The following is an 18,687-nucleotide window of genomic DNA, read 5'->3' on the forward strand; positions in this document are numbered from 1 at the left end:
TTTAACTAGTTTTTTAAAGCCTCTCTCAGCTATGCTAATATATCCGTCAAAATAAAAACAACTTTCATAAGAGAGTTTTTGGTATGGCGCCAGAAAATACACAAAATCAGTTAAGATAATTTCTCTGACTTAGAAGTTATAAATTGGGAAGTCGATCTTCTTTTTCGTTGTCATAGAAACAAGTAAGAAATATTACCTTCCTTTTACGGGACAGCGAATAAGAATGCACACACAATGCGCGTGTGTTTATAACATAGTCATACCAAAGATAGGATTGATTAGGTCACCGCATTACACTGCAAACCGATCCGTCGTTCATTATTTAATACTCCAAATAAGGGACCCCTGGTATCCAAACATCTTTAAAATATTCGTTTTAGATAAAACAAATTTGGCAGCTGTAGGCAGGGGGTCAACGAATTCCAGCTGATCCGTGTTGTGTTTACGACAGTCTACACATTTCTAGTAACAGTACAGTTACAGACGGAGATATTCAATCACGGGCTAAAAAATGGCGTATTTCTGAAAAATTGAGAACTTTGTGACATTCCATTACATCAGTTGTGAATTAAAAGTTAAAAAGTGACTAAATCGACAAAAGATGGCACACAGAAGGAAAAGTTCACATCCATTGTGTAAACAAAAACGCATTTCTTCAGTAGTTGACCGAGTTTTGGCAGCAAAATTACAAGAAAATGAAAAGAAGAAAGAAGTAAGTTTTGAAATTAAAATAATATTGCTTATTTAACTTTAAATTACTCTGATACCACTGATTAATTATCAATATAGCGATAATAACCACGTGCAACGCCTCACGTGCATACCATTAATCAATTCGCATTGAATAATTAAGATTTTTCGGTTGTTTTTATGCTTCTGTTTGGAAGTTATTTCAGAATGACCTACATGGGGATTTCGGATTGAAATAATTCTGTGAGAAGAACCAAATTTAAGCCAAGTTAAACATCTATCTTAAAGAACTTTTTCTTAATTGACAATTAATTGTACAATCATCGTTATGACTTTTATTCCACTTTTATCAATATTTTCATTATCTTTTCGTTCATAAAGTTTAAGTTTTAATTCCTAGCCTCTGATGAAATTTATTTGAAATACTGATTAATATATTGTTTGATTATAACATCGACACACACAACTAGTGCATGACCTATTTCCTCAATCCCCAAAATACCCCCACTTAAAGACTTAAGTAAATCCAAAGACAGCAACATATGTTAATAATAAACATTTTTGATTTAACTGTAATCATTTCCCCCTTGAGGCTCGACTTTCCATATTTGGTAAATGCATCCTGGCTAGAACAGACGATAAGAAGGCATCCAGCTAAGATTCTTAAACAAGTGAAAATAATACTACACGTTCCACACTGATGCTAACTATGATATGTATCTACTTATACACACATTTCTCTATATAAATCCATAAATTACCTCGTTAAATGTAGAGTGGCAAATATTTTTTGCAGAATTTACAATATATGAGATTGGAAAAAAAAATATTAAAAGAGAACTATTTCATATGAACCAGGGAAATAAATGTGTAATTTTTGCATTTTAAATTAGTAAAATTGTTTTATAAAATATAAAATTAAGACAAATCTTATACATGAAAAGGGAACCTTATATTAATAAAATTACGTTTTATATGACCTATGAACAAATTAATCAAGTTTAAGCAAACATGGTCATGATGGTAAATGTGTAGATTAAATAGGCACAGATAATATTTTATTTTTTAACTATAGATATAGAAAGAAGTGATGTGAGTGCAAATGAGACAAATCTCCATCAAAATAACAATTTATAAAAGTAAACCATTATAGGTCAATATACGGCCTTCAACACGGAGCCTTGGCTCACACCGACTATAAAGGGCCCCACAATTACTAGTGTAAAAGCATTCAAATGGGAAAACCAAGTCTAATCTATATAAAAAAAACTTCTATAATAGCATTTGCACGATCGACATTCGGCAATGAAAATATGAAATAATTCTTATCATTTCTAACAAGTCTCCGCCTTACCCCCACTCTGAGATCACAGTTTCCCATCAAAAGTTGATCAAAGAAAACTCTAAACAATTAAACTAGGTCACAGTCATCTGTTGTCATGGTTGTCAATGTCAAAGTGTTTCATAAAAAAAAAATGTAACCAGGTAAAGGAAAAGACAGCAGTTCAATGTTTACAATAAAAAATGAACCCCATATTCTTCATAAGGGAGCTACCATTTGATTTGTATGGGGGGCTAGGATGAAATTTGAAAAAAATAGGCAGGACAGGAGTTTTGATTAAAAAATAAGGCAGGATGAGACACTTGCAAAAAAAAAGTCAGGACGACAATTAAGGTAAAAAAAAAATGCAGGACAAAATTTTTCATCCCCCCCTCATACAAACCTAACTAGGCTCCCTAACGAATTACTGCATTGCACTCCCACTGTCTATTTCCTTTTTTGGGGAAATAAGGATGAAGATTTATTAATCGTACAATGGTGATAAGAAGAGGGACAAGGCGTTGGTTGTTAGGACAAAGACAGAAGTAGTGTCAACACTCTCCTTCATTATCTCCACAATGAGGACATGGATCCAAGAGATTACTTCAGAATACTACAGCTAACAACAAAGTGACATAAGTGCTGCCACTTGACTGAAAATGACTGCCCGAAACAAATCCATTAAGTTCATCTAAAAATGCATTTATTGTAAAGTGTAACAATGTAAACTCCCTTTAAAGCCATACATTTTTGTACCAAGTATACGGTATTGATATTTCAGATTGTTGAAGGCCATACGGGTGTATTTAATTGCTTACATCCACATATATTCGAACTTTGGTCTTATTAACCACACCTCTCTATTTATATATTTTCAAATTTTTATAACCACTAAGTTTTAATTCCTTGCACAAGATATATCTGTGTACGGCAAATGTGAAAAGAAAAGTATTAACGAAATTAGGAAAGTAAATGATGACAAAAATATACAAACTCACGATTTTCCCAACTTATTCAAATGCGGATTGAAGGGTCGATTCGCGAATGTTTACATTTTTTCAGCAAAAAGAGCATACACCAAAAATTAACACAGGAAAATACAATACAAGATTAAAAATTTCGAGCAGTCTTATGCATAGCGATTTCTTAAATACCGTTTGAAGTAACATTTTGTTCTGAAATATTGCAAGTAGGAAGATTCTAACTTTTATACTCACTTTTCAATTGGTACAAATGAAACACTAGTCTAAATGCTTTAATGTTATTGCAGCTTTAATTATATATGATATTAATGATCATGGGACTAATAAGATAAGATAAGATAAAATAAATAAATAAATAACTTTTATTTTATTATTGTGTCACATACTGATTTGAACATTATGCAATGACATGATAAAAATATACATAAAAACAATCAGTACCCAGCCATAAGATTGGCTTATGAGACACATATTTACAAAACATTTCACATTTAAATATATGTAGATATAACATTTCCTAAAACTTTGTTTTTGTACAATTTCAAAAAGATTTATCGTTTAAATAATTACAAATTCAATTAAAAATTAAAACCATATATATATGTATAGGACTCTAAAGTGCGATGGGGACGCTAAAGTACGATGGTCACGCTAACGTCAAACCTCTAAATTTAGATCCAATTAAGCCTACCGATAAACCATAAACCCGATCACATTATATGTTATACCTTAGCATACTAGCTTTTGCAAAATAGACTTGTTTTTAAAAACATCGCACTTTAGCGTGAGGCGACATCGTACTTTAGCGTAGACCATCGCACTTTAGCGTGACCATCGCACTTTAGAGTACCATCGCAATTTAGAGTCCTACATAGTTAAAAATTGTTATTCATTTCATTTAAATATCACATGACTTTAAAAATAGTAAGTTTAAACGGTACTAAAACTATAAAAACTAGTATCTCAAACTAAAAATATTTTTTGTCCCATAAAAAAGTTAAAATACTCTTGCTTAAAAATGCTTGTACTTCATGACAATTCATCATTTCAACTAATTTCTGATCATCGTGTAAAAAAGCAAAATTTTCAATACAATTTGAACATTCAGAAAATAAAAGCCATCTCAAGTCATCATAAAGTGAACAATTTAAAAGGAAGTGTTTTTCAGTTTCCATAACAATTGTTTGTACAAAAAAACACATAGTCTGTTATGAACTGGGATTGGCGGCCTGGCATACCTTCCGGTTTCGATGGCTAGCGGTAGCGATCCGGCGCGGAACAGAGTCATAACGTGTTTATGTTGTCTAGGTATTAACAATGCAACAACAATATGTTCCTCGCAACTCCTTCCTCGGCGAAATCCATTTTGCTCGTCACAAAGACATTCATTTTCTTCTAGCCATTTTCGTAAACGGTTATTGATATGGTTATATTTATAAATTATATGTTTACAAAATTTAGAATTTTTGAAATACTAAGGCTTCTCTACCTCAGGCATATATTACCTTACCTGGATTTGGCAAAACTTTTAGGAATTTTGGTCCTCAATGCTCTTCAACTTCGTAGTTTGTTTGGCTCTTTCATTTTTTTTGGATTCGAGCGTCACTGATGAGTCTTTTGTAGACGAAACGCGCGTCTGGCGTATATATACAAAATTTAGTCCTGGTATCTATGATGAGTTTTTTTAGAACGGTACAATATATCTTGCACGGTACAGTTATAATTCCACGATACTATGTTTAGTGGGCACCTGTTGTCGTTCATTCCAGGTTTCGGAATAGGGTTGATAATGCCATTTGTCCACATTTGACCTAACTCAAAACAGCCACTGATAATTCTGTATAACTATTCAACTGTGACCTCGTTTTTCAAGACTTCGGCGGGGATGTCGTCAATTCCTACGGCCTTTCTATTTTTGACATGAGCGATCGCCACTTTGACCCCGGTTTGTGTAATTTCATCATTTATAAATAACTTTTCAAAATCTTCTTTCCATTTGTTCAGTACACTATCTTGATCAGTTTTAACGTTACCATCGACCACGGAATGTTAGAACTAGAATAATTCAACAGCACGTGTTTGCTTAATCTATTTATATCTATATTTATGTTTACATAGCTTATAGTGTCATCGGATGACTATAGAGGTCAACTCGACAAATAATTAGATGGCTTCTAGACCCAAAATACACACGTAACGAAGCTACGTATTTTCATGTATGTGCCTTGATTATTGTTTATTTTGACTTTTAATAAAATTAATCAAATATGAGAATTTGACTATCGGTGAACATGAATTTGACAGCTAGTGCCCCTTTAATAACATCAAACATAGCTATAATCTTGAAATCACACAAAACACCAACTCCGGCAGATCCGCGTGTTGCATTTTTGTGAAAGGTGCATGGGTCTATTATGTCCATAAAACTTGTATCCTTCAACATTTAAAATTTCTGCGCCACGCAAAAATGTTTCTGTTAATGATAAATTTTATTTTCCAAATTAGGTCACTAGGGGGTATATACATATAACATATATAATTGATATAACATACAGTATTTTACATAACACTATAAAATAAACTTTTTAAATAGAGGTATTATTTGTTAAATAAAAAAGTATTTAAGAGTTGCTAATCCAGAGTTGTTACAAGCTTTTTTTTTTTCTAACTTGATTTTATTTTGCTGGAAATTTATAAATATAAATGATTGTGTAGCTGCAACAGACACATAGGGATAAAAAACAGACATGTATTACTTTTCTACATTGGCTTGAGGTATAGGGGGAGGGTTGAGATCTCACAAACATGTTTAACCCCGCCGCATTTTTGCGCCTGTCCCAAGTCATGAGCCTCTGGCTAATAGTCTTGTATTATTTTAATTTTAGTTTCTTGTGTACAATTTGGAAATAAGTATGGCGTTCATTATCACTGAACTTGTATATATTTGTTGAGGGACAAGCTGAAGGACGCCTCCGGGTGCGGGAATTTCTCGCTACATTGAAGACCTGTTGGTGACCTTCTGTTGTTTTTTTATTTGGTCGGGTTGTTGTCTCTTTGACACATTCCCCATTTCCATTCTCAATTTTATGTATGATGCTGTCTAAATTAATCATGACGCAGAACCAGCACCTGTGTTTATAGGATGACAATTCTAGTCAGATGATGACTGTTAGCACTTAAGATTTTATAATATTTTGTTTTAGTGTTTTAATTTATTTCTACGAGATAATGAAGAATAACTCAAAAGAACTGTTGAACATGTTTACCGAAGTGGACGAACTTTAGTTTACTGACTAGTGTGTCTGGTTTATATATTCAGGCCCTTTGATTTCCAAACGTAGGAAAGACCTTATTGTTTTTTTTTATACTTGAATTTTCCCATAGCCAATGACAGATCTTGCATGTCAAATAATTAGGAAAAAACCAAATAAGCTTTGTCATGTTTGTAGCAGTTGAAGGAATGTAACCTTCAGTTGCAGATCTCATTAATTCATAGATTGTTTTTAGAAGATCAAACCATGTTCCTGTGAAGCTGTATTTTCTGCAGAATAAGAAAATAGTTTAGATGTCAATATTGTCATTTTAGTATAAAATATAGATATAAGGACTTCCGGGTTCTCACACTTTTTGAGTGAAAAATTACAATTTGTCTGACTTGAATATAGTTTTGAATTGTTTACGAAGCCAAAGTATATAAGGACAATTTTGCCTTTAACAATTACCAGTTACATCGAATCTTGGATAATGACACAAAACTCATATGTTAGTACCATTATACCTCTATTTTCTTCCACAATGGCACTCCTTCGAGTATTAATCTTTTTAAATAATAATTATAAAAATAATAATAATAATTTATTTTAAATTACCACCAACTATTTTCAACATCCACAAACAGTCAAGTTATGGTTGCAAACATCAAATTACAATCTGTAAGCTGTAACCTTGAATTTTAAAGGAAAAATACTCCCACTGCTGCAGAAAATATTTGATTATCATTATCATAAGCCTACACTTAGCATTTTTTCAACAAATTAATCTCGTTTAGATGATCAACGATAACCTATAAATATAATAATGTAAACATGTAAACATGTTTAAATAATAATGTCTAAATGGATATAATTGTTAGAATAGTTTGTGTGTTTAACTCCTAATTGTTTTTTCTTCATTTGCAGATCTTTTACAGTGATTCAAATGATACCGATTACAAATCCTGTAGTGGAAACGAATCAGATACAAGACGAAATGCACTCAAGCAGAACGGTTCTAATCCCCGGTCCACCATCCAGGAGAAAGACAAGAACTTTGAAATCCCAAACGATCTTCTTGGAGAATTCCAAGCACTCAAAAAAGCTACAAATTTGGATACAACTAGTCTAATGAGAAAACTTATCCATGATTATGCACAGTAAGTTTGCTTTGTAAATGTTAGTAAATATTATATTAGGTTTTATGGCGGTACCTAACACTACAGGGAGATAACTCTGTAAAGTCAGCTAAACGTTTTAATTACTTTTACTTGTGTTGTAAAAGGAATATTAAGCTTCTCAATGTTCAAAATTGGTGTTTGTCAAACTGCTATATAACCAGTGTATTTTTTCTAACAAAACGGTTGTTTCAAAATTTTTGAATTTTTTATATTTTTGTTCAAGGGTCAAAGTATGAAAGTAAATACTTTGAAATTTTTTTATGAAAATTAAACGAGCTAAATTAGTTTTAGTGAAAGTGTTGGGTACCTACGAACGATTCAAAATACATAAGTCGAAGATACACTGACAAAGCCATTGCAAAAAATCTAAAGGCGAGACATGAACATAAGATAATGGTATATTGCCAATGAAACAACCTCCATGCAGTCTATCGTCAGTGAAAAAACTATGTGAATTATTTTTTTTTTTTTTATCCTACATTGAACTTTTGAATTCGTCCCTTACATGAACTTATCATTTCGAAAATGTTGCTTGACCCTATTGATAGTTGACAGTGTTGTTAACAACCTGATCAGTCCATTGTTTTCAATTACATGGTTTAACCGACTTATATATATTAATACATGCTGTTTGAAGTGATGATACAATGGCGGAATTTAAATGCGGTTGTAAATAGTCTACCGACTTATAAGTTTCTAATATAGGTCACACTGCTATAGCCTATTCACATTAGGCGAGCGCCAAAACAAGGATTCGGAGGTTTTTAATGCACCTACCTAACACACGGCTATATGATATATCATTTGAAAGGTCTTTTATCGTACATTCAGAATTGCCTGGTCGTCAAACTGGGAAATGGTCACATTTTTAAAAAAACGGCAAAAAAGGGGGAACAAATATAAGTCATAATTTGACGATATTGTTCGAAAAATGCAATTTTAGAACAAATTCATCTGCAATATAATATGAAATATATCATTTGACAAACTAAAGTCTATCTAATTTTTGTTTCTGAAATATTTTTTTTTAAAAAGTGTTTAAAATGAAAAAAATCTCGTATTTTTGTGAAAATCGGATATTGACGCAAAACTCTCGGTAATATTTAATTTTGCATCTAAAAACATACAAATTCTATTGGTTTTATATAAGTAACATATATAACTATTTTTTTAAGTTCTAATATCTCGCCAAGCTTGTTTTTTATACCGACAAAATATTGATAAAACTATATTAAAACATATCTTAAAACTGCTCTAAAGCGCATATTTACCATGTTTACAGCACAGTTAAAAGTAAATGTTATTTTTTTGGTCTCCTGTTAGTTCGACAGTTATAAATACAATATGATTTAATTGTCTTAATCTTGCCAACCACGTCAAGGCCGAAGATCACTAACAAGGTGTTGTTTTTTTTTGTTGTTTTTTGTTTTGTTTAGATCACTTGCAAGGTGTTGTTTCTTTTTGTTTTTTTTCTTGACTACCACTATCATCGCATACGGAACTTAAGTACACAACCATTTGATAGAGTTATTACAAAACACAAAATTAATAATAATATACATATTTACATTGAATAACAGTGAGGCAAATTAAACTTTATATTGCCCCATTGCTCAAATGCTCTCTCGCTATTAGTCAATGGTATCGTTTTCATCTTCATCATCGTCATTCATTTGATCTTTTTTAGAGGTTGATGTTCTCTTTAGAATAAATATTTTGGCCAGTATCACTGCCCTGACATGGACAAAGCTCCGTGCAAGACATTTGCTGCTCTCGGCAAATACATTTCTTGCTACGTATTTATTCCCTCTTGCAAGAACATACTAGATCTTGCAGGAAATCGGACTTCATCATGCCTAAAAAGTAGAATGGATCTGGGCCATGTAAACTCTTTTCCATCCGTATTCATAAGGAGACAAAGGATTTGGATGATCGAGATGTGAGGACATCCAAATTGTCGTTTGTTGAAATGACCGCAAAATATGTTCTTTGAATGCAGGTTCACTTGAGTCTTTGCATGTTACAAGTTTAACACGTAACTGGTTTAAGTCAACATGTGATGAAGCGAATTTTCCTTTTAAGTCATACAAGCTTGAAATAAGCTTTATGGCAGCTGACAACGATGTGGAAAAAGCAATCTTGTCAAAGTTTTGGAGATTTGTAAACTTACTCGGAGATTTTCTTATCAACTTGAAAACAGTCGTTTTGCCAATCCCAATTATAGCAGACGTGGTATCACAACAAGTTCAAGCATGAACTACAGGGAGAATGTTAGCTAGTAAAGGTGAAAAAGATTTACTTAACTCATGGATTGGAATGTAACTTCTACAGTCCCTAAGACAATTAGTTGACCCCGTCAAAAACCACATTTGTTCAGTCGACACAAGAATCTTGAAATAATGAACACAGAGCACAAGAACATCTGTATCGGAACACTTGACTATGATTGGTCGCCTTATATTCAACTGCTAAAAGATTTTATGAGAGTATAACATGAAGCAAGATTCTGGTGTCTGTGTCTTCATACGAACAGGACAGATCTGAAGATCGATAACATGCTCTCATTGAGTGTTGTCGCTCTATTCTGGATTGGAAAATGCGCCGTCAAGAACTAAACATTTGTTGTCATCCGGGAACATATCAGACAAATTGCTGCTCAGATAATCTCAAAGGAAAGTTATCAGAGCTTGCTTGTTTTTGTTGCTTGATAGACATTTTTTCCAGTCTGGAACAGTTCGGCCTTCAGCGATATGAAACTTTTTCGTAGTTGTTGCCGATCGTCTATGTCGCTCTGCTGATTTTATGTAATGTTCAGTACAAGTGTCATAGCGATCGAAGACATCAACAACCTTGTCTGTGAATCGGAAGCATGATTATAAAAGATGGACGAAAGATACCAAAAGGGACAGTCAAACTCATAAATCAAAAATAAACTGACAACGCCATGGCTAAAAATGAGTGCCTGCATAATGTAAGATTTGGCCAAGTCTCCAATTGTGGACATTCTTTTAATATCAAATGACTGAAATCATGCCATTTCTTATTGGTACGGTAGCACTGTGATCGATTGGAGGAATGTTAGGGACTGATCCTACCTTAATTTTCAAATTCATGGGAAGATCAGACTTATTTGTCTTCCTCATAATTCCATCGTCATAATATATGCAGTGGGAATGGGACAAATTAGATAGGACGAAACAGTGTCCAAAGATACGTCATCTCTACATTTAGTTAGAGATAGTGCACGGGTAAACACAAGCTCGGCAATCAAATGACCTTTTACAACTTGCCCAGATTTGCATTTTAGTTGTACTTTGGGGTTCATATCCTCAAATGTCTTCAGTCCTGATCTTAGTCTGTTGATAGTGATGACTCAACAAATATCTTCCTTTTTGACGTTTTTGTTTTTCAAGTTTCAACTGATTTTAACAGTGAATCTTCAATGTCGTGACTTCCATGGAGACCAGTTGAAATGTTCTTATGCTGACGGGAGAGATTATCAACGTCAAATGGATTTGTCATATTTTCTGTTATATAAACATTTAGATCGTCTACAAATGTTTCATCCCTTTTCATTGCAGCTGGTTTTGCTTCATCGTGACATTGGTCACCAACCTGGACAAGACACGCACGTGCTCTCATTGCCGGTGTTATCTGACTAAGCACATGCCTTGTAAGATTCCAACTTATCAATGAAGCCTTCCTCTTTGTTAAACCAACAATGCCTCTAACAACCTTAACACATCATCATGTCTTTGCCTTAAGCTAACAGCATTCATTAAGGTTGTGAAACCTCTATTAGTTGTCATACTAAGAGTCTCTTGTGTGATATTTTGACATTTTATAGAGCATTGCTAATTATGGACATGCGGCAGCGCTTCATTGGAAGTGGCGCACATTTCACAGGACATGGACACTCATCAATGATGAGTAACTATGATAATATTCAAGAATATACTATTATACAAAATGCAGTCTGCTGCTTACATAGCACATGCTAATATCATTAGTAATGGTTAAAGTGGTCTTTTGGTAACACATATACGAATATTTATCTGTAATATGTTGAAACACGACTTGTGTTTTGGAAACTCAAGTGTCACCTATGCATATTAGATACTAGGTTTATATAAATGTTTAGCGTCTGGGATAAACACGATACAGATCCGGAATACCGTTTAATAATGCAGATTTTAGAAAAGTCGTCAAACGTTTATTATCCATCATTGAGCTTCGATGTGTGTCGCAATCTTTTCAGGGTATATGGAATTTATAAAAACAAAACATATAAGAGTTTTAATAATTCATTGACACTGACAATCTAAAAAAACATGGTATTTTTTTTTACATTTTAGGGTTGGTCTTACAGATGCCTCAGAATCAACTAATTTTTCATAAAATCTTCTTTTTATTGGATTCCGTGTCTTTTTAGAATGTATTCCAAACTATCTTAGATAAAAACAAATAATATATTTACAACAATGCCGTTATATGCAATGTTAAGTATCACCGTATAATCCAAACTAATTCGACATGTCTGTGTTCTCATGAGATTTGCAAGAAACGTGACCATAGGGAACTTTGACGACCACCCAAATCGTATGCTCTAGAAGTTTTTCTTTAGATTGATACCAAAATTAGCTGTGTGTTCGATGGGTGCATTAAAAACCTTAACGAGAGGCTTTTTCTCAAATCGGCGCTCGCCTACATGGGTAATATCGAAAAAGACAAAAAATATCATTACCTAAAAGAAGAAAAAAAACCCCATTCATTCAAACAATCCAATCAAATCCAGTTACCAATTACACTTGACAAAATTTTCCAAACAAATTAAAATGTACAAATGCTGATGTCCCGAACTTGAAGATACCAACTGAGTAGCCTTAGACTAAACATTGAACAACTTCAGATACTTTCATGTAATATATATGGTTATTTTCTAAGACAGTGCTCGTCACCATCCACAATAACTAACGGTCATCTTATGTACTCTATAACCGTTTTCCATTCTCAATTTTATTCAATTTTCAGAGGCCTTGCAAATAAACTTCTTCCTTTTTGCAAATAAACTTCTTCCTTTTGACCCAGGAATACATTTATTTTGTAGCGCATTTCTTTCAATCAAATTAAAATTCTGTGTTAAGGGTGTGTAAAAACCTTTTTCGACTGGACCAAATCACTACTTAACACAAAGATTCAGCACCCAAATGACGTTTTTGGAGGACTGGAAAGCAGACATTTATAAGGGAAAATTTTAAAGATTTATAATATAAGAAGATGGAGGATGAGTTCGAATGAGACAACTTTTCATCAAAGAAATAATTTGTTTAATGTAAACCATTATAGATCAAAGTAGGGCCTTAATCCCGGAGCCTTTGCTCACAGCGAACACCATCTATGAAATTTTGACACAGGGGTTATGACCACAAAATGAAGGTTGGGATAGATTTTGGGAGTTTTTGTCCCAACAGTTTAGGAATTAGGGGCCAAAAAATGTCCCAAATAAGCATTATTTTTGGTTTTCGCACAATAACTTTAGTATAAGTATATAGAAATCAATGAAATTTAAACACAATATTTCTGAACATAAAAGTAAGGTTGAATTGATTTTGGGAGTTGAGGTCCCAACAGTTTAGGAATTCGGGCCAAAAAGGGGCTCAAATAAGTATTTTTTTGTGTTTTCGCACCATAACTTAAGTATAAGCATGGAAGTAATATTTAAATATTACTTCCATAGTATAAGTAAATAGAAATCTATGAAATTTAAACACAAGGCTTATGATTGATTTTGGGAGTTTTGGTCTCAACAATGTAGGAAAAAGGGCACCACAGGCATGACAGGGTCCAAAATTAAACTTTGTTTGATTACATCAAAAATTGAATAATTGGGATTCTTTGATATGCCGAATCTAACTGTATACGTAGATTCTGAATTTTTGGTCCTGTTTTCAAATTGGTCTAAATTAAGGTGCAAAGGGTCCAAAATTAAACTAAGTTTGATTTTAATAAAAAATGAATTCTTGGGGTTCTTTGATGTACTGAATCTAAACATGTACTTAGATAATTGATTATAGGCCCAGTTTTCAAGTTGGTCCAAATCGGGGTCCAAAATTAAAGTTTGTTTGATTTCAACAAAAAATGTATATATGGGGTTCTTTGATATATGCTTAATCTAACCATGTATTTAGATTTTTGATGTTTAGGCCCGGTTATCAAATTGGTCCACATTGAGGTCTAAAGGGTCCAAAATTTAACTTTATTTGATTTCATCAAAAATTGAATCCTTGAATCCTTTGATATGCTGAATCTAACCATGTACATGTATTTATATTTTGGATATTAGACCATAATAGATAATGTCCAATTCAAAATCTAAAGTTTTTAAGTTTAAGTTCTTATACCACATTCATTATGTGTCAGAAACCAGTGTTGTGTCAACTTCAAATTCAGAGCTGTATCAAGCTTGAATGTTGTGTCCATACTTGCCCCAATGTTCAGGATTCGAACTCTGCGGTTGTATACAGCTGCGCCATGTGGAACATCTGGTTGAATTTAGCGAATGGGCATCACGCTTTTCCCTTGTCCGTCTGTACGTCCGTCAGTCCCGAAATTGGTTTCCGTTGTCTTCTTTAGTTTCCCTCAACCAAATGTCATGAAACGTATACTCAATATGCTTATTACCACAAAACACAGATCAAATTTGGAATTTGGTGGCATCCCTTTTACAATTCTATTATGCTGGATTATTATTCTTACTACTACTTAGAATGGTAGTTCTATAGTTCGTCGTTACCAACGAAATTAACTAAATAGTACACGTTGCTTCCAATAACAATATCTTGACAGTATTTGTATAAATACTTATTGACAGAAAGATTGTCTATTATACAAATGATTTTGGAATTAGGACGCCCTCTGCACAAACATTCCTCTGAAAAACCTGTATACATACGTGAATATATAAATGTTGTTAAAGGTTCTTCTTTGACACCTTTTTACACTTAAACAATTCATGTTAAAGTTGCCAAAGATGGTGCTGACATCAGAGCAAGTGACAAACTATTAATGTCTCTAATTTTCTTTCCTTTTAGGAGTTCCAGTTGTGAAAAGAATACAAGCGGATCCAGATTGACAAGTCAGCTCTTTGATGTTTCCATTCAGAGCTCGGAGAAGGACAAAACTGGCCTGATAAATTATTACGATGAAGACCGACCAGTTAGTCCAGGAGAAATAATTCGAAGTGATGTCAAGAAGCAAAGGAGATATGACACAACCCAAATTGACATACCAGTGCGTAAAGCGGTTGAAGTTCAGAGAAATCCTTCTCCGGCAAGGATTTATTCTGCTGAACCTTACTATTGGAGTGACGAGAATTACGAACCGCCATTTAGGGATGAAAGTACATTTTCAAATGGGTACACCAATTCAATGAAGGTTCCCACAGTTGTTAGGGAACAAGAATCTGACAGTAGCTGCGAAAGTCCTAGTTTTGCCGAGAACAACAGACCCAACTCAAGACAGAGTTTGTACGCTCAAAGCATTGGTTCCGAAGGTTCAGGAAGAAATGTAATATCAGAACCAAATGTAGAATATGCATATGTGAACGATCCGCTTAAGTCAAAATCACAAGATCCGTATGTTACAGCGACACCTATGATGGACGATGGCAGTGTGTCCTCTGCTTTCCCACTGGTGGCAAGCCTGTGTGATGAAAATGGCGTTATTATTTCCCCGAAGCATGACGATGACGTACTAGAAAGAGAAAATAAAATGGAAGACATGAAGTATTCGCAAGAAATTATTTCTCAAACTGATGCTCATATGGCCATGCAGGCTTTAAATCCACACGGCATTACTGCAAAACTACACAAGGCAAGTGGAAAAAATAACTCTAAAAAGGGACAGATGAAGCTGATTGCCGAAAACACATCCCATCATGGTGTTTATACCAGCGTGCTTAAACTACCTTGGAGTAGACGTACTCGTACACCAAAAAATGACCCAGCACAGGGAGCAAAAAACGCTGATAAAGCCAAAAAACAATTGGTATCATGTGATAATTTTATACCTCCTAACATAGAAGAGCTACACGAATCTGGTTTATCACCAATACCAATTAAAATGGAACCTGTAGATGAGGAGGGATCAGAAACTCTTGTCAATCCACAGCTTCAACAGCCAGTTATGTTAATGCCTGTTCCAGGTATCCCTTCGTCACAAAATGGAATCTTTGTTCCGACCAATAATATGCCTTTATACTCGGAAGCACACAATACTCAACCAATGATGATGGTTTATCCAAATGCCTCGTTTATGAATTTAGAACGTCCAACACGAAAGAGGGGGAGACCACCGAAAGTGCCAGTACTCGCTAGAATGCTTTCAGATACAAGTAAAGTACCACGCTTTGACTTTCCAGTAACAAACTTTTTCCCACAGTATACACAATGTCAACAACCGGCCATTGTATTAAACGTCAACAATATGATGAATACCGGAAATGTTGCCAACGCAACTAACAACACCAGTGCGAACGTAAACACAACGACTGCAACTAATGTTGTGGAAAATACAGTGGAACAAAGAGGACAAAGTAATGAACAAGAACACACAAATAAAGAGCAAGCAAACACGACTGATATGATCTCACCGGAAGCCATGACACTTAATGTTCCAGTTCAAGGTCAAATTTACAATATGACGAACGGTAACTCTAAGGAAATGACAGACATATACAACATGGCGGAACAAAAGGTTAAGGAAACCTTTGCCTCGAACACAGTTAAGGAAAATTTTGCATCTAAAACATCCATGACTACAACTACTTCGATAGCAAACGTACAGAGTGGAGCTATCTACCAAGAAATGATTCTATCTTCAAAAACACTGGTCAATGTACGCCCAAGAAAACGACAAAGTACAACTGAACTTTTAAAATCAAAATCTACTCCAGCGAATGACTTCATCTGTACGTCATTCAAACTTCGTAATGTCAACAAACAAGAGAAGGAGAAGAAGAAAACACCATGGATACCTGGAATGAAACGAAGAGGTCGACCACCGAAAAAGAAATTATTTAGCATGATGGAAGGACAGGTTGATAACATCTTACATCCAGAAAACTTTATGCCAGCTACTATTCACCATTTTCCGCCAGGCGTTGTTGCAAGTACCGTCCAACCACCAGAAGTATATAGTCCCGGTATGACTGCCGGTCAGCATATCATTACGCCTCAGATATCTCCAATCAGCGTAGCTTCAGTACCACAACAACGAAATGAGATGGATGTAAATGGATCACCCACTCCAACAGATGGTTCTTCGACTAACGATGAAAATAAACAAACGGACGACGAAAATGAAGGAAACGGTAAAGATATGTTCCAACAACTATTTCACTGCAAGATTTGTAACGAAATAGTTCCGGTAGAGAAACGAGAGGAACATCGTGAAAGGCATGTCCAAATGAAATACTGTTGTAACAAGTGCGAATCGGTCAAAATGTCTTACGTCCAACGAGACGATGTCGAGAAAGACGAAAGCATCGATAACCTTTTCAAATGTAATGAGTGCAAAACAGACGACACATCAGACGCATCGTCTGTTTCACTTGTTTGCCCACTGTGTAATGATCGATTTCTGGAATTTTCGTCCCTTTCCAATCACAAACAAAACGTTCATCAAAACTCAAACGGCAAAGACTTTAGCTGTACAGAATGTGACAAGATCTTTGTTAATTACCAAAAATTTAAACTTCACCAACAATTGTGCCACGCCACACGTTATCATTCATGTCCGTATCAGAATTGTCAAAAAATTTACACGTCTCCCTCAAAATTACAAAATCATATACAGAAGCGTCATGAAAACAAACTTCATCTGAGATGTATTTTTGAAGGATGCAACGAGAAGTTTTTTAATCATGCTTCTTTAAAAGAACATATTCAGACAAAGCATTACAGTGTTAAACGATACACATGTTCAAAACCCGGATGTGAGGAGGAATTCACGTCGGAACGAGATCTTAAATTTCATCTTCTGCTTCACAATGACAGTGACATGTGTACTTATGAATGCGAAATATGTGACTACCGTTGTCATCAGCAACATGTTTTAGAATGGCACATGAAAAATCTCCATCCAGAAACAGTCAGCAAAGATGATGATGGTGGGTCGAAAAATGACAATCAAGACAATTAGTGCTACTTAATCACCATGGTTATTGCTTATCAAAGACATTTATAAGCAAATAATGAAACCAATTTGTTATAAAGTGAACGGTCTTATATTTAAAGGAAACAAAACATTATTGGTCTTTAGAAGCAATTGGTGCTAAAGAACGCCAAGAGACATGATATGTTTTCAAAATGCTCAACAAGTTATGTTAATGAAGTATCAATTAAAAGATGTAAATAATTATGCAAAACTCTTAATAGCGTGCATGAGTTCGACTGTCCCTCTGGTATCTTTCGCCCCTCTTTCAGAAAGAACAAGATTTATATGGCCTATAATCTTTGGTTATTTTAGAATTGTCATGTTTTTCTAATGATAATCATGAGGTTTTGCTAAATAATTCAAACAATGAAGTCATGACTAGTACTTATAGTCCTGTCTTTGTATTGGATTTTTGCACGTTATATAGTCACATTTTTATTTCATGTCCTCGGCAAAAAAATGCTCTAGAAAATAGTTTATTTTATTTTGTTTATGCTTTTGTGCAACGAGGAGATTATTGAGAATATAAGTATTGGTCATTTTAATTTTCTCTGCAAATAACGACATGAGTAGTCTCCAGTCGTAACAAAAAGATAAAAGATTACTTTTCGCGGCACCAGACACAAGTTGTTTCCTTTTTCCTTTTTCCTTTTTCGATATTCAAATTGAATTTTTTTCCCTCAAAATTTTATTTTGAAATAAACATCGAAGGAAATAGAAACCGAATAAGGCAATGAAAATCGAAAAAGGAAAAAGAAAACGAATAAGGAAACGAAAAAAAAATTGAAAAAAAAAATTTTTGAAAAAAAAATTTGAGAGAAAAAATAATTTAGTTTGGACTTGAAAATTTTTTAAATTTGAATATCGAAAAAGGAAAAAGGAAACAACTTGTGTCTGGTTTTCGCGGCTACCATCTTAAATTTCTTTACAAAGAGCACGAAATAGATCTCAAACGGCGGAAGGTCACTGATTAGAGACGGATCACATTTTGCCCTAAAAGGGACTTCCGGTTGTCCGACTGATGGTGCTTTCATAGGCTTTCCATA

The 18,687-nt window shown here is 34.1% G+C and overlaps 1 protein-coding gene across 1 annotated transcript; it reads left to right on the forward strand.

Moving 5' to 3' along the window:
- Nucleotides 1–227: 227 nt before the first annotated feature.
- On the forward strand, nt 228–17,878 carry LOC134693114 (uncharacterized). The gene is made up of 3 exons (XM_063553823.1): nt 228–712; nt 7,173–7,405; nt 14,518–17,878. The coding sequence occupies exons 1-3, from the start codon at nt 602–604 to the stop codon at nt 17,624–17,626; spliced, it is 3,453 nt and encodes a 1,150-aa protein (XP_063409893.1). The 5' UTR covers nt 228–601; the 3' UTR covers nt 17,627–17,878.
- Nucleotides 17,879–18,687: the final 809 nt, after the last annotated feature.

This window comes from Mytilus trossulus, chromosome 12 (assembly GCF_036588685.1).
Source record: "Mytilus trossulus isolate FHL-02 chromosome 12, PNRI_Mtr1.1.1.hap1, whole genome shotgun sequence".
NCBI lineage: Eukaryota > Metazoa > Mollusca > Bivalvia > Mytilida > Mytilidae > Mytilus > Mytilus trossulus.

Excerpts from the sequence above, each read along its gene's own strand:
- LOC134693114 (XM_063553823.1), top strand. The coding sequence starts at position 602 with ATGGCACACAGAAGGAAAAGTTCACATCCATTGTGTAAACAAAAACGC. Across the intron at positions 713-7,172 it reads AAAATGAAAAGAAGAAAGAA|ATCTTTTACAGTGATTCAAA; the intron begins GTAAGTTTTGAA and ends CTTCATTTGCAG. Across the intron at positions 7,406-14,517 it reads CTTATCCATGATTATGCACA|GAGTTCCAGTTGTGAAAAGA; the intron begins GTAAGTTTGCTT and ends CTTTCCTTTTAG.